Source organism: Pseudorca crassidens, chromosome 6 (genome assembly GCF_039906515.1).
Source record: "Pseudorca crassidens isolate mPseCra1 chromosome 6, mPseCra1.hap1, whole genome shotgun sequence".
NCBI classification, from domain to species: Eukaryota; Metazoa; Chordata; class Mammalia; order Artiodactyla; family Delphinidae; genus Pseudorca; species Pseudorca crassidens.
The window spans coordinates 124,485,407-124,499,782 of NC_090301.1; the positions used below are offsets into that span (position 1 = coordinate 124,485,407).

At 54.7% G+C, this 14,376-nt stretch overlaps 1 protein-coding gene across 2 annotated transcripts in view; it reads left to right on the plus strand.

The window, feature by feature from the left end:
* The window catches only part of MYO7B (myosin VIIB), a 72,046-nt gene that overhangs the window by 34,428 nt on the left and 23,242 nt on the right, over positions 1-14,376 (plus strand). Inside the window, exons 16-24 of one of the 2 annotated variants that reach the window (XM_067742258.1) lie at positions 1,446-1,598; positions 2,175-2,273; positions 3,985-4,079; positions 6,919-7,003; positions 8,616-8,834; positions 9,659-9,829; positions 10,696-10,905; positions 11,040-11,207; positions 14,164-14,241. In XM_067742258.1, coding sequence (XP_067598359.1) covers positions 1,446-1,598; positions 2,175-2,273; positions 3,985-4,079; positions 6,919-7,003; positions 8,616-8,834; positions 9,659-9,829; positions 10,696-10,905; positions 11,040-11,207; positions 14,164-14,241 — 1,278 coding nt within the window. The remainder of the gene's footprint in view (positions 1-1,445; positions 1,599-2,174; positions 2,274-3,984; positions 4,080-6,918; positions 7,004-8,615; positions 8,835-9,658; positions 9,830-10,695; positions 10,906-11,039; positions 11,208-14,163; positions 14,242-14,376) is intronic. The other variant, XM_067742259.1, reaches the window with a different exon arrangement.

A 14,376-nucleotide genomic window follows, 5' to 3' on the forward strand; every position in this document is an offset into this window, starting at 1 on the left:
TACGCAAACCACACTCCATAAGGGGCAGCAACCAGTACTGTGATTTTAGAGACTGACACCAACGGCTGGTCACTGAGACCTGAGGCCATGCAGCCCTTGGAAGGCGGCTTTATCTGCTTATGTGTGGGGCGGGGTGGGAGCCTGCTGCCTGCCCAGCCCCTGGCACGTGGGCTTGGGAATCCCACCCAGAGGCTGCAAATACAGGAGTCCAGAAACTCGGAGACGCCATCTGAGAGGAGATAACATGATTAAAAAAAAAAATCTTAAGGAAAGAAATAATATTACGTTAAATGATGTGCCTTTTTGAAAAGTATAAAATCATATGAAATTCAGGCTGGCCCAGGAGATCCAAAGTGTGTCTTCCTTAAAGGCACAATGCACAGATGTTAGAGAGTAACTGTGCTCCCAGAGGTCCTCTACCCACGCCCACAGGTGGGGGCCTGAGGGTCATTCTCAGGTCTTGTGGGTGCCCCCGGCTGAGACATTTCTGGGAGTTGGTAGCTGCTGTGCGGGTGTAGGGGAACCCAGGCTGAGGGGCCAGGAAGGCTCAAGGTAGGAACCCTGGCTCAGCCACTCAGGAGCATGGCCCTGAGCCTCAGGCAGCTGGTCTCTAAGTTGGAGCTAAGTACCACCAGGTAGGGCTGTTGTAAAGATTAAAGGCAAAGCACAGGCCCACCGGAAATAATACATGGGAGCTAAGGAGTTGCCCAGAACTAACTACTGTGCGGCCCTAGATGCCACAGGCGGTTGCCTCTGTGGCCCTCTGTGTTTCCAGGTGCTGGTGGGCTTGCCGGATTGGAGGGCTTGCCCCTAGTCCCCAGACACTCCTGGTTGGAGGCGGAGGGGGGCTCTCGAGGGTCCCAGGCATGCAGAGTCTTGGGGCCATGGCTGAGACCCCATACCCCTGTGCAAAGCATCGTGGCCAAGCTCCTCTCCAAATACCCATCTCTGGAGGATGCACAGACTAAGTTTAGAATATTTTCTGACTCAAAGTAGGAAAGGTACTTATTCCTTCCACTAGAGTGTGAGAGGCACGATGGAGGCCCAGCCCGAAGGACTGCAGGGGCACCGGTCACCGCGACACAGGCAAAGCCAGAAGGAAGCCGTGTTCTTTGGCACCATTGCTTGGGGGCGCTTCAAAAAATTTTAAATGTGGCATATGCAAAACGATACTCCTCATACTTTGCATATTCTGAATATGCGGGAAGCATCTGGTGTTCTTGTGGATATCCCAGTTCGTATGTTATCGACTGTTGAGCTCCTTGGAAAACACTTCCAGGACTTTGCAGCGACTTCAACCAAATATCTCCCTTCAAAACAGAACGTTCATGAAACCAAGCGTTTGCCTGGTTCTCCTGCATCTGGTGGACAGCCGAAGGGTTGGTGGCAGGGAGGTCCGGAAGGGGGAGGCCCGCGCCATCAGCCCCTCTCCTCTGCGCCCGCAGCTCTTCAACCGGGAGCTGTGCATCTGGCAGCTGCGCTACTCAGGCATGATGGAGACGGTGCACATCCGCAAGTCCGGATTCCCCATCCGCTACTCGTTCGAGGAGTTCTCGCAGAGGTTCCGCGTCCTGCTGCCCAGCGCCGTGCGCTCGGAGGTGTGTGTCCCCACAGCCCGGCACACGGGCCCCGAGAGGCGGCGTGCGCATCCGCAGAACCCAGCCGCCTCTGGGCGCCCACACGGCCGCCGTTCCAAGCGGGCTGCCCACCTGATGCCCAGGGCCCCTCCCTGGACTCCAAGCTTTGAAATGACCCCCGTTCCTGCTTCCCTTCTCTAGACGAGGCTAGCGGCTGAATATGTTCCTTCTAGGAGCATCCGCAGTTAAAAGCGAACACTCTCCTTTACGTGGCGGAATGTCACAGAGATGATAAGTGGCCAGGGAGCAGGACACTTCCTGCTTCCTAGCCTTCCCCGAACACTCAGCCATCCTGAAGTTTGGGCTGCCTGTGTCCAACGGCCACACTGAGGCCCCAGACCCTACAAGGTGTGGTGGCCTCTTGGGCCCCTGGGCCCCACCCTTGATCCAGGGTGCCCAGTGCCTGTGCCCCTGCCCAGGAGCCCCTGACGGCGACCCCTGTGGGAGCAGAAGGACCCCGCTCCCTAGGAAGCCCCCGAGGAGGGACCTCAGGCTCCGGCGTGACTCCACAGAGCCAGTCCTGTTTCTCTTCGGCAGCTTCGGGGCAAGTTTCGCCAGATGACCCTGCGCATCGCCGAAAGCAGGCTGGGCACAGACAAAGACTGGAAAATGGGAAAGACCAAAATTTTCCTGAAGGTGAGACCCTGAACGTGCTGGTCCTCAGCCTCCGGAAGCCTGTGTGGCTGGTCTGGTGCCCGTGGGCGCCTGCGCCGTGCGTGGCCCCTGCCCTCAAGAAAGCCACGCTAGGGAGGAAGGGAGGAGGGCGTCACGGGGAGAGCACGGCCGTGAAAGCCGGGGGGCTTCTCAGAGGAGGACATTTAGGGCAAGGCCTGAGGAGAAGGAGGGACTGCCTCCAAGCCACCGCAGGAGAGCAAGAAGGAGCTGAGGGAGGTCTCCCACTGTCCCGGAGAACAGCCCTTCAGGCCCGGGGCCACAGTCTGCAGTCAGACCTGGGGAAGCCCCTCCCCTGCCTCCCTGGAGAGGCGGGGCTTCAGGCAGGAGGCAGTGTGCCCCCTCCCCCCATGACAGCTCCTTGGCCGGCCAGTACAAGCAGCACCATCTCCCACCTCCCACCTCTCTCTGCATCAACTCACAGGGAGGCTCAAGGTCACGCAGAGGCAGCCTCCCGCCCTTGAGGCTGGCCTTCGGGCCCTCCAAGATTGCGAACTGGGTCAGAGAGCCACAGGGAGAGAACCTCTGTGTCTCCTAGCCTCACACGCCTTGGGCAGGTCAGCAGGGCGAGAAAGAGAAGATCAGGGCTAGAATCAGGGCTCTGCCAGCCAGCCCCGCACCCCACCTCGTCCCCACTGCCCTTCCTGAGGCCTCCACTCTCTCCTCCTCCCCCGTAGAGCCTGCCCAAACGTCCTTGTCTGTCCTCCCAACCCCAGCTCTCCAGTGGGTCTGTCCGTCTGTCCATGCGTTAGTCAGGTCTGCCTGTGCTGGGACTCTGGGGCTTGACAGGAAGGAAGAAGCAGAGGGGCTTCAGACCCCACTGGGGAGGTGAGGCTGGCAGAGGGAAGAGGTCTGGAGAGTCCCAGGGCCGCTGCCCAGGAGGGTGCGGTATGGAGAGGGGGGTCAGCGTGGATGGATGGCCAAGGAGGAGAGGTGAGTGCCCGCCCCTCCATCCCTCCCCCTCCCTGGCTGCTCCCTGAGGCCACAGTCGGGGGTCTAGTCCATCTCTGTGTCCCCAGGGCCCACCCAGGCACACGCAGAGACCCAGTGCTTGCTTGATGCAAGACTGATGGGGGCAGGAAGGGCCACCAAGCCCCTGGCCTCTGCTCATCACTTACCAAAGGGCCGTGCTGCGCTCTACTCTGCAAAAACAGTCCCTTCCTTCTGGGCCCGGGATCCAGGGGGAGCAGGGAGGTGGGCCAGGGAAAGTCACCGCTCAGGGATGAATACGGCTCATGACCTCAACACTCTGAATTCTATGCAAAGGCTGGAATTCATGTTTATATGGAAACAAGCATGCATCTGTATTACAGCTGAATGAGCGTTGCACATGAATTTTGGGAAACAAAATACAGCTTTGGGGAAATGTTTTGCCCCCTCTTGGGTTCTCCAGAGCAGAAGTGAAATTTCCCAGATCGAATCAACAAGAAGAAAGAACTAAAATGGGAAGTTCTTGGATTGGGGCTGGGGATGTAGCTGCGGTTCTCTGCTCTGAGCCACATCGGTGGCAGCATGAGGGCCCCTTCCCCTGCCCGCCCTCCTAGGAGCCCCCCTTCCCCTGCCCGCCCTCCTAGGAGCCGTGTGGGAAGAGTCTGAGACACCCTGACTTCTGGCTGCAGGTGGGCGAGTAGGGGTGAGGCAGGGCAGCTGCATGATGAGATCTCTCCCATCCCAGGAAAACCAGGAAACCCTGCTGGCGGTACAGAGGAGCCAGGCCCTGGACAAGGCTGCAGTCAGCATCCAGAGAGTCCTGCGGGGCTACAGATACAGGTGCCTGCCCTGCCCCCTCCCAGCCCATACACCCACCCACCATGTACCCCCCAAGGGCCACATGTTCCCGCTGGTCCCCCTCTCGGGGTAACCGAGGCAGAAGCACTGTCGGGACCTCCTGACCAGGGACGCTGCAGCCTGTGTTGCCCAGAGAATTCTAATACATTATTTGAATCTTTGGGGTGGAGGGCAAACTCCACCACGGAAGCAAGAGCCCAATGAAGCGTCAGCTCTGGTTTCGACTATATCTCGGCGTTCTCCTTCAGTTGTCTTAGAGAACGTATGGGTTTGGTTTTATGAGGTGGCTGGTTTTGGAGGGAAGGAAAGAACTGTCTTTGACTCAGTTCCCTGGTCAGTAAGAAGATAACGCTTGAATTTCAGTGCAGGTTCAGTAAATCAGCCATATTACCGCCTCCCTCCCCCTCACCACGTCCAGGGGGCTCGGCAGGTCCCATGGTGCCATTCCCTGCTGTCCTGTCGGCCCGTTGCCAACCATAGGAAGGCCTGGAAACCCAGATAGGACAAAATGCGAGAAAGTGGCTGAGCCACGGGAATAGCGGCCATGGGCACCAGCAAGCAGGGTCATGAGGCGGGGAGGTGTGGCTTAGAAGGCCATACAGGTTCAGGATTCCCCAGTGGTCTCCACTGCCATTGTTGGGGGTGAGCTCATTACTACCCATCAAGGATGACTTCCTACACAACCCAGGTGAGGGTGGATGTCTAGGCTTTCCACTGGGCATCTTCTGGTGTAGGTGGGGGAACCACAGTCGTTTACATGGTGTTTCACTGGAGTAGACTTGGTTATTATCTAAAAGTTTTCTGCCTTGCTAAACTGCTCCTTTCTTGATCCTTTCAGTAGATAGAGAAGCCTTTTCTTGGGGTCTTTCTGGTCTGTGCCCATTGTCATTTCTGGATTGCCTACTTCTTCAACTCCTAGTCTGGGGTATGTGAGGCAAAGAGAAATCCAGAGAAGTTACCACTGTGTCTGAGATCCTTAGCTGGTCTTCCTTCTTCTCTCCATCTTTCAGAGTCTTCTTAATGTTTCTTTTATATAATGTCTAGGGGGTTTTAGTTGTAGTTAACAGGAGGAGTAAAGGAAAGTATGTCTACTCCGTCTTCCCAGAAGTGATCACCATTGGTAATTAATGGTGTTCTTGCTGTTCTGGCCAATGCAATTTGACAAGAAATTTAAAGAAAATATAGAAATCAGGGTTTTTCAACTCCAACATTATTGACATTTTGCTTGGATAACTTTTTGTTATGGGGGCTGTCCTGGGCCCCTGGGCAGGATGTTTAGCAACATCTGAACTCTACTCCCTAGATGCCAGTAGCATCCTCCTCCCCAACCCCGGTCATGGCAACCAAAAATGTGTCTAGACATTGCCAAATGTGCCTGGGGGGCAGAATCACCCCCAGTTGAGAACCACTGGTATAAATATTAGAAAGGAGACAAATTCTCTTTATTTTTAGATAACTCAGTTGTTTACTTTGGCCTTATATTAGAATCATCGTGTGAGTGTGTGTGTGTACATGCACCAAAAAATATTGAATAGCTAGATATACAGATATATACTGTCCACCCATCAACAAAGATTCTGACTTAACTAGACTGGACGGCACCCAGGCATCAATAAATATCGAAGTTCTCCAGATGATTTTTTTCTTGTTCTTTTTTGTTTGTTTTGGTTTTTGTCCCCCAGTTTTATTGAGATATAATTGACTTACAGTACTGTACAGGTTTAAGGTGTACCACATAATGATCTGACTTATACATATCATGAAACGGTTACCACAATAAGTTTAGTGAACATCCACCATCTCATACAGATGCAGAAACAAAAGAAAACATTTTTTTTTTCCTTGTGATGGAAATCCTTCTTAGGGTTTACTCTTTTAATAACTTTTATATATACCATAGAGCAGTGCTAACTATAGTCATCATGTTGTACATTACATCCCTAGTACTTAATCTTATAACTGGAAGTTTGAACATTTTGACCACCTTCATCCAATTCCCCCTCCCCCAACTCCCCGAAGATGATTTTTAATATGATTGAGATCTACTGTCCTAAACCTAAGAAAATACCCTGAAAAATTATTAGAAGTGTTAAGAAAACTCAGTTAAGTGTGGGAGAAAAGGTACATCCCTATGCACCTCTGACTCCCCAGAGGCGAGGTTTCAGGTTACCTCCTCCAGTTTTCAGCCCTCGTTCCTCCGTGTGGAGGGAGCAGTCTGCTGGAGCTTGCCAGGCTGCCTGGGTCTGGGGGCAGCCCTCTGCTTTGACCTGCCCCCAGAGAGGAGCTCTGGTCCTGAGACTTCTGACCTGATTTCTGGTAAACCCCTGGGCTGGTGGCCAGAGGAGGGGGCAGAGTCTGACAACGAAGAAAAAGTTGGAAATGGGTTTTATCCCTTCAGAGATCTTTGGGGGGAATGAGGAAATTTACTCTCCTCGCTCTAAAAACTGGACTGTCCTCGGGAATTCCCTGGAGGTCCAGTGGTTAGGACTCCTCGCTTCCACTTCGGGGGGCACAGATTCAACCCCTGGTTGGGGAACTAAGATCCCGCAAGCTGTGTGGTGTGGCCAAAACAAATAAAGAAAAGAAAAGAAAAAAGATCAATTTAAATAAATAAATAAGAACTGAACTGTCCTCATTCACAAATTTAGTTGTTGGCAGTAGATTTTAAGTTCCTAACCTGTCTGTCTTTCAGCCTATAAAGGCTTCTGGAAAAGAAATATTGTATGCATTCATATCCTCTCTTCCTTCAAAATCAGTTTTTCCCCCCAAAGGCTTTAAAATGTCTGTGGTTGTTACCACTGACTTGCATTTCCGCTTGTAGGAAGGAGTTCCTAAGGCAGAGGCGGGCAGCTGTGACCCTCCAGGCCTGGTGGAGAGGCAACTACAGCCGGAGGAACTTCAAGCTGGTAAGACACTCACGTGGGAGGCGGAGCCTGCGGGAGCAGCCGTCCAATTAGAAACGAATGTTGACGTTTGTTTATGACTGTGAGAGCTGGGGCAGGAAGCATCCCATCAGCCACAGGCACGATCCAGACCTCAGCACCCCACACACTCTTCTTAGCATAGTGTCAGGTCACACAGTTTGCAGGTTTCAAAGCGTTCTCCTGCAGAATTGGGGGCATCTCCAGGGCTAGAATGAGATGACCTGCTCTGAAATTAGATGGTGGCTTTTTTTCCCAATTTCCAGGCAACAGAATAAGTTAATGGATTGATTATTTTCTGTTTCAAGCATTTTTTCCTCATTTTTTCCTCGACCCCAGGCACTGCTAACGAGTGTCTGCGCAACAAGCAAACCAGAGCAACCTTGAACCGTGTCCTGGGGGGCCTGTTTGACTGCTTGCCTTGGTCACGGCTGCGACTGTGGTTGGGACATGCCGTGGTCACGTCCGCAAAACTGACCCACACCTGTCCTCATTCCGTGCTCACAAGGGCACATTGGCAGCTGACATGGATGGAAAGGCTCCTTGGGGCCTGTTGCTCTGTGTGCGTCATTTTATTTTTTTTCCGAAATTTCTTAGGTGTAGTTTTTTTTTTTAATACATTTATTTATTTTATTTATTTATTTTTGGCTGGGTTGGGTCTTCGTTGCTGCGCACGGGCTTTCTCCAGCCGTGGCTCGCGGGCTCTAGAGCGCCGGCTCAGTAGTGGTGGCGCACGGGCTTAGCTGCTCCGTGGCGTGTGGGATCTTCCCGGACCGGGGCTCGAACCCGTGTCCCCTGCATCGGCAGGCAGACTCTCAACCACTGCGCCACCAGGGAAGTCCCCGTTTTATTTATTATTAAGCCAACGCTGTATGCCGAGGAACCGAGGCATAGAGAAATTAAGTCATTTCCCCAAGAGCACGCAGTCAGTAAGCAGCAGAGCTGGAGTTGGGAGGTGTGTCTGTGTGACTTCCAAACCTGTAAGATGAAGCATGACCCCTCACACCTGGCAGCCGTTAGGCTGGCCTTTCAGAAGCCAACAGGAGCCATCCCAGAGGCTTAGGGACTGCTGTGACCTACGGTGTGTTTGCAGCATAGAAGCAGGTACTCATAGTTTATCATTTCCTCTTTATTTTCAAGATCCCTGAGGGATTAGCTTGATGGAGCCGGCCATAGGCCTCCACACAGGTACTCCAGCTCCACACAAGCTGGCTGCACTTGGCGGCAGGTGTGAAAAGCAAGGCCTCCGGAATCGTATCACGCATGTGACACGCAAACCAGTTCTCTGGTCCTGGTAGAGCTCCCAGGAAAGTACTTTATTACTGACGCCATTTAAAAAGACTTCGTTAGCACTAATTTGATGCCAGGCTCTGTTCTAACTGCTTCACAAGTGTAACTAACTCATTTAATATGCTTGTACTCACAGGCACATACAATTTTAGCACTAGCGCTTATGCCGTAAAGCAGGTAACTGTAAAGCTAATTTGTGAGGACACCTTGCCCCTTGCTCTCTGTCCCCTCGGGAAGGCCTTTCTCTGCTCTGTGCCCTGCTGGGCCCAGGCCTCTCTGTGAGTGCCCGTCCTTCTTGCCTCCGCAGATCCTCCTGGGTTTTGAGCGTCTGCAGGCCATTGCCCGGAGCCACCTGCTGGCAAAGCAGTACCAGGACATGCGGCAGAGGATGGTCCAGCTGCAAGCCCTCTGCAGGGGCTACCTGGTGCGCCAGCAGGTCCAGGCCAAGAGGAGGGCAGTGGTGGTCATCCAGGCGTACGCCAGGGGCGCAGCTGTCCGGCGGAACTTCCGGCGGCAGAAAGCCAATGTAGGTGGTCACTGCCCTCTCGGGCAGGTGGGAGGTGGCTGGGCCCAGGTGAGGGAGGGTAGGCGGAAGGAATGGGCAGCAACATAGGGCTCTCGCCAGACACTCCTGCCTCCTCCAGGTCCCAAAATACCAAGAAATACCAAGAGGAGCCTTCAAGATAGTCCTGGCAAGAGAGGTGGGAGGGCAGGGAACAGGGGAGCGGCGCCGAGATGCATATCCCTGCGTTTTGAAATTTCACCCTTGCGTGATCCCATTTCCTCCATTCGGAGAGCATCTGAGACTCTGCCTCACTCCTCAGAACTTGCTCATTTGGCAGTGGTGATAAGGAAAGAGGGCCTAGGATGAAGTCTTCCCCTGCTCCGTAGATGAAAATGGGTCCACGGGGCACAGTGCTAGTACAGTGGCCAGAGCAGGAAAGAGTGCAGAGCCCCAGACATGTCAGCAGCGTGTTCCTGCCCCCACATGGCCCCGGACGGGCCACAGACCAGGGCAGGCCCAGGGCCCCCTCCCAGGGGAGCCTTGGTACTCTTTGTGAAGGGACCAGGTGGGCCTGAGTGGGTTTTGCAGCTAGGTTCTGGGGGTGTTCGGGCTTTGTCCTGTGTGGACAAGCAAGCACCTCCCCTCTCTGGACCTCTAATTATCCGCTGGGAAAGGAGAAGCCCAGGCTGGTGGATCTCCAGTCCCTGTCGCTTTTAAAACCTAGGATTTTAGAGGGAAATGTATTGATTTGGACAAATATGGTGGGAGGAGGTTTATTTGGCTCCTGGGAGGAGCACAGCCGGGCCTGTGGTAACCGTGCCCCCCCCCCCGGGATGTCTGTGCAGGAGTCTCTGGTCATCCCTGCTGCAGAGCAGAAAAGCCCAAGCGCCGTCCCCAGCAGGAAGCGTAAGTCCATCTACGACACTGTCACCGACACGGAGATGGTGGAACAGGTGTTCGGCTTCCTGCCTTCCCTGATGGGCGGGCAGGAAGGCCAGGCCACACCGCACGTCGAGGTAAGATAGGCCCTGCCGGCCCAGCAGCAAGGGGGGCTGTGTCCAGGGGCCAACCTCTAGGCTTTCCTGAAAAGCCAAGACTCAGCTCGGGGAGCCGATGGAGTAGGTAGGTGTTGAAGTGAGTTCTGCGGTCCTGGGCGAAGATGCAGGGAAAACAGGAGCGAGGGTCTCTGTGGTCAAACCCTTTCAAGTTGAGCAGGTTTCTTACCTGCAAGACTTCCTAGAGCCTTTACTGCGCGAATGTCATTGGGCTTTCAATCGGGCAGCGTTTCCCGCGTGCGTTTGGCCCCCGTCACAGAGCACGTCACTGCCGCTCTGCAGTATGTGACCTGGGGACCCGAGGTAGAAAACGCACGGCAGGAGGAGGGCGTGTCTGATTTGGGGGCAGCTCCGGAGCTGTCCCGTTGACTCGCACCGCATCCTGCTCTGGGCCAGTGACCTAGGGGCCCCCCAAGGTGCTCATGCCTCCCCCTCCCCCCGCCCAGGCTCCCCCCCCCCACCAACACAAATCATCTGTGCAGTGCGGCCAGCCCGGCCCCCCTCCACTGGAGAAGCATTTGACAGAAGCAAGCAGGAAGCGGGTGGGGAGTGGGGGGTGTCTGGAGAGCCCAGGTCTGCAGGCAGAGGGTGCCAGATACCTGGGGCTTTCACACCAAGGCCTGCCCAGCACCCGGCAGCCCACCAGGGGCCCACCGAGGGTGAGGGTCGGGGAGGTCCCCAACACAAGGGGCAGTGGATAATTCTGCACCCCGTCAATAACCAGACAGACCCTTCTTGGGGCTCCCTGGCCCCCAAAGATGCACACGCTGCCAGGTCACATCTGAAAGGACAGCAGACCCTTGTCCCTCTCTCTCACTGGCACCCAGGATCTGGAAGAGAGGACCCAGCAGCTACCCGAGGTTGACCTGGACACGGTCCCCATGATGGAGGAGCCCGAGGAGGACGCAGACGGCCTGGCCGAGTACACCTTCCCCAAGTTCGCCGTGACCTACTTTCAGAAATCAGCCAGCCACACACACATCCGGCGGCCCCTCCGATACCCTCTGCTTTACCACGAGGAGGATGCCGACTGCTCGGTACCTGGTTCTCTGGTTTCTAGTGGCTCAGGCCTCCCCCTGGTTCAGCGGGAACCAGGCACGGACGGGGTTCTGTGGGCTCCCCGCTGCGTGGAGCTGCCTTCCAGCTGGGCACTCTGTCCCCGTCTCCCCAGGCCGCCCTGGCTGTGTGGAACATCATCCTGAGGTTCATGGGTGACATCCCGGAGCCCGTGCTCTTTGCCAGGAACACCCTGCGTGGTGGCTCGGTGATGCGGCAGACCCATGACACCCCGGGCAGGGAGAGCGGCGCCCAGCCTCCGGCACACGGCGGATCCACACAGGTGCGCAGTGGGCGGGGGCACAAAGGGCGTACTCCCTTCCGGGGTCCCCAGGCCCCGGAAGCTGGACTGGAAGGGGGAGGCAAGACGTGGAGTGAGCATCGCCTGCTGGACCCAGGGGCCCCCGAGGCTTTTCAGTCTTGAATGGCGCTCAGGAACTCATGAGTCAGGCATCACACCCAGGACTTTGTGAATTCGTACAGTCATCATAGGAGAGGATCTCCCAGGCTCTGAACACTGGGCTTGACCTGAACATTGGACAGTAATACTAACAACAGATGTTATGACTGACTGGCGACGTGCTATGTGCCAGTTGCTTGTCTTCAGTTAATTTCCAGTGGAGCCATCCCTACAAGGTAGGGATCATTAAGTTTATTGTAGCTAGAGAAACTGAGAAGTGAAGTGACTCGTCCCCAGAGCACTGTGAATACGTGTGACACAGCTGGGCTTTGAATCCGTTCTGCTGAATTCAGAGACCAAATTCCTTACCCGTGTTCTGCCCTGTCCTCTGATGGAAGGTTAATTCACATCCATGTTTGGTCAGAAGTCCTTCTAAAGCCCTGGTTTCATGATGTCATCTTAGTGGAATTAACCAAAATAGTGCAAAGGAATGACACAGCAGTGATAGCACTCGGGCCCACCAGCATTAGGAGTCCCACGATTGCCTATGATTCTGACACCAATTCCAATGTATGTGGATTTTTCCCCACACCAAGACTTCTCAGTACCAGCTGGGTGTCCTACAGTTCAACTCAATCCTGACACTATCTGTCTGGAGTTAGCGTCTGATTCCACAGATGAAGGGCTCCATCCTTCAAGATGACCCCTGCTTCAGCACAAGTCCAGATTGTTCCTCATTTGCTGACCCACTGGCTATAATCAGAGGTTCCCCCGACACCCTCCTTGGGTTTAATTTGCGAGAGTGGCTCAGAGAATTCGGAGCAACATTTTACTTACTATATTACTGGTTTATTATAAAAGGATACAACTCAGAACAGCCAGATGGGAGAGATGCATAGGGCATGGGGCATGCATAGGGGAATTCCCAGGTGGTCCAGTGGTTAGGACTCCATGCTTTCACTGCCGAGGGCCTGGGTTCAATCGCTGGTCGGGAAACTAAGATCCCACAAGCCACACGGTGCAGCCAAAAAATAAATAATAAATAATAGGGAAAAAAAAAGAAGCTTCCATGTCCTCTCCAGGCACCACTCTCGCTAAATCTCCAAGTGGTCACCAACCTGGAAGCTCTCTGAACCCTGTTCTTTTGGGGTTTTCCGCAGGCCTCATTACATAGATACGATGGATGAAATCATTGGCCGCTGAGCCAGCTGAACTCAATCTCCCGCCCCTCCCCCTCCCCTTGTCCCCTGGCAACCAGACCCACCCTTAGGTGCTTTCCAAAAGTCACCTCATTAACATAAAAAGACACCTTTATCATAGGAAATTCCAAGGGTTTTAGGAGCTCTGTGCCAGTAATGGGGACAAAGACCAAATACATATTTCTTATTAGAAATCACAGTATCACAGTGCCCCATACCTCAGCTCAGATAGCTGTGAGGTCCTGTGTGCAGACCAACTGCATAGACATCTAAGGGAGTCTGCAGCCTGGCATCACGTGGCCAGATCTGGTCCAGGGATTACATGGAAGTTGCCCAAACTCAAGCCCTGACTCCCTGACCTCTAGAGATGTGGGCTCTGCAGAGTGTAATAGTCATTCATTGCTGTGTAACAAATTACCCCCTACATTTGACAGCTTGAAACAGCCCACATTCGTTATCTCAGACAGTTTTTGAGGGTCAGGAACAGCTTAGCTGGTTAGTTCGGGCTCAAGGTCTCTGGTGAGGTTGCAGTCAAGCTGTCATCTCCAAGCTCGACTGGGGCTATGGGATCTGCTTCCAAATGGCTCCCTCACATAGCTGCTGGCAGGAGACCTCAGCTCTGGCCACCTGGGCCTCTCCGTGGTGCTGCCCGAGTGTTCTCACATATGCTTCCTCCACAATGAGTGACCTCAGAGAGACAGCAGGAAGGAAGCTTCAATGCCTACATGCCACGGTGGGTGAGAATGTCAGGAGGCAAGGGCCACTGGGGACCACCTTGGAGGCTGGCCACCTCTCAGGGAGGGGATGCTGGGAGGTGGTCCAGCCACTGGCACCTCTGGAAGGTGAGCACAGGGAGGACTGGCTTCCCAGAGGTCAGATCTCGAATGTTCCTTCCTGCACACTTATTAAGCACCCACCATGTGCCCCCCGAGGAGGAGCAGTGGGCTGAGTGAGCCTTGCCCACCCTCGCCCGCCAGCCTACCATGTTTTATGTTTGTCCCCTGTGTGGCAAACCAGTTTTAGCCCAGCCAGAAGCTGGTGCCCAGCCCTGGACCCGGTCCCACATTGAGCTCTAATTTTGGCAGCAACTTCTCATGACACCATCAGGACAGGGTGTGACCCCTGCCTAAGGAGACCAGCAGATCACGATGGCCGGGGGCAGACCCCTCCCCACCCAGACCAGGCCCCGCAGCTTAGAATCTTCTCATCTCTGGGAAAGCCCTACCTTGCAGTGGGTGGAGTGTATTCCAATTCATCCACCAAATTGTCACAGAGAATGACCATAGCCTGGGGCTGTCCTGGGCACCTGGGCTCAGACCCAGCCCGCTTGGCTGGCGAGATGTCCAAGCTTTGGAATCAGGACAGTCCTGAGCCCTCCCAGAGGGCGGGTGACTGGCCGAGCAGCTTTTGTCCAGTTTCTCACTTTCCCTCGCCTGTTTCCTCACTCAGCTGTGAGGATGGCAATGCACACCTGTCAGCGTTGCACAGCTCGGTCAAGATGAGGGGCTGCTCGGCGCTTTGTCAATCGGCTGGGAAATGGCTGGGGGATCTGGAGACTAGCCCCACCCTAGGCACTGTTGGGTCAGATTGGGAGGTGCTACCCCAGCTCACCATCCCTCAAGAACTGTCTCCGTCCACAGAGGCCCAACCACAGGGACAGAGGGACCAAGGACATCTCCTCCATGAATCTGATGCGGTCCTCCAGGGTCACGGGCCAGGTGAGCCCAGGGACAGGGGACCTGGGCCTGTCCCCAGCTCTGCCGCCCGCTGGCTGGCCTGCGGCAGCATTCCAGGCTTTCGCCCCGGTTTCCTCCTTTGCAAATGGGAAGAATCTCAGCTGTCCTGACTGCCGC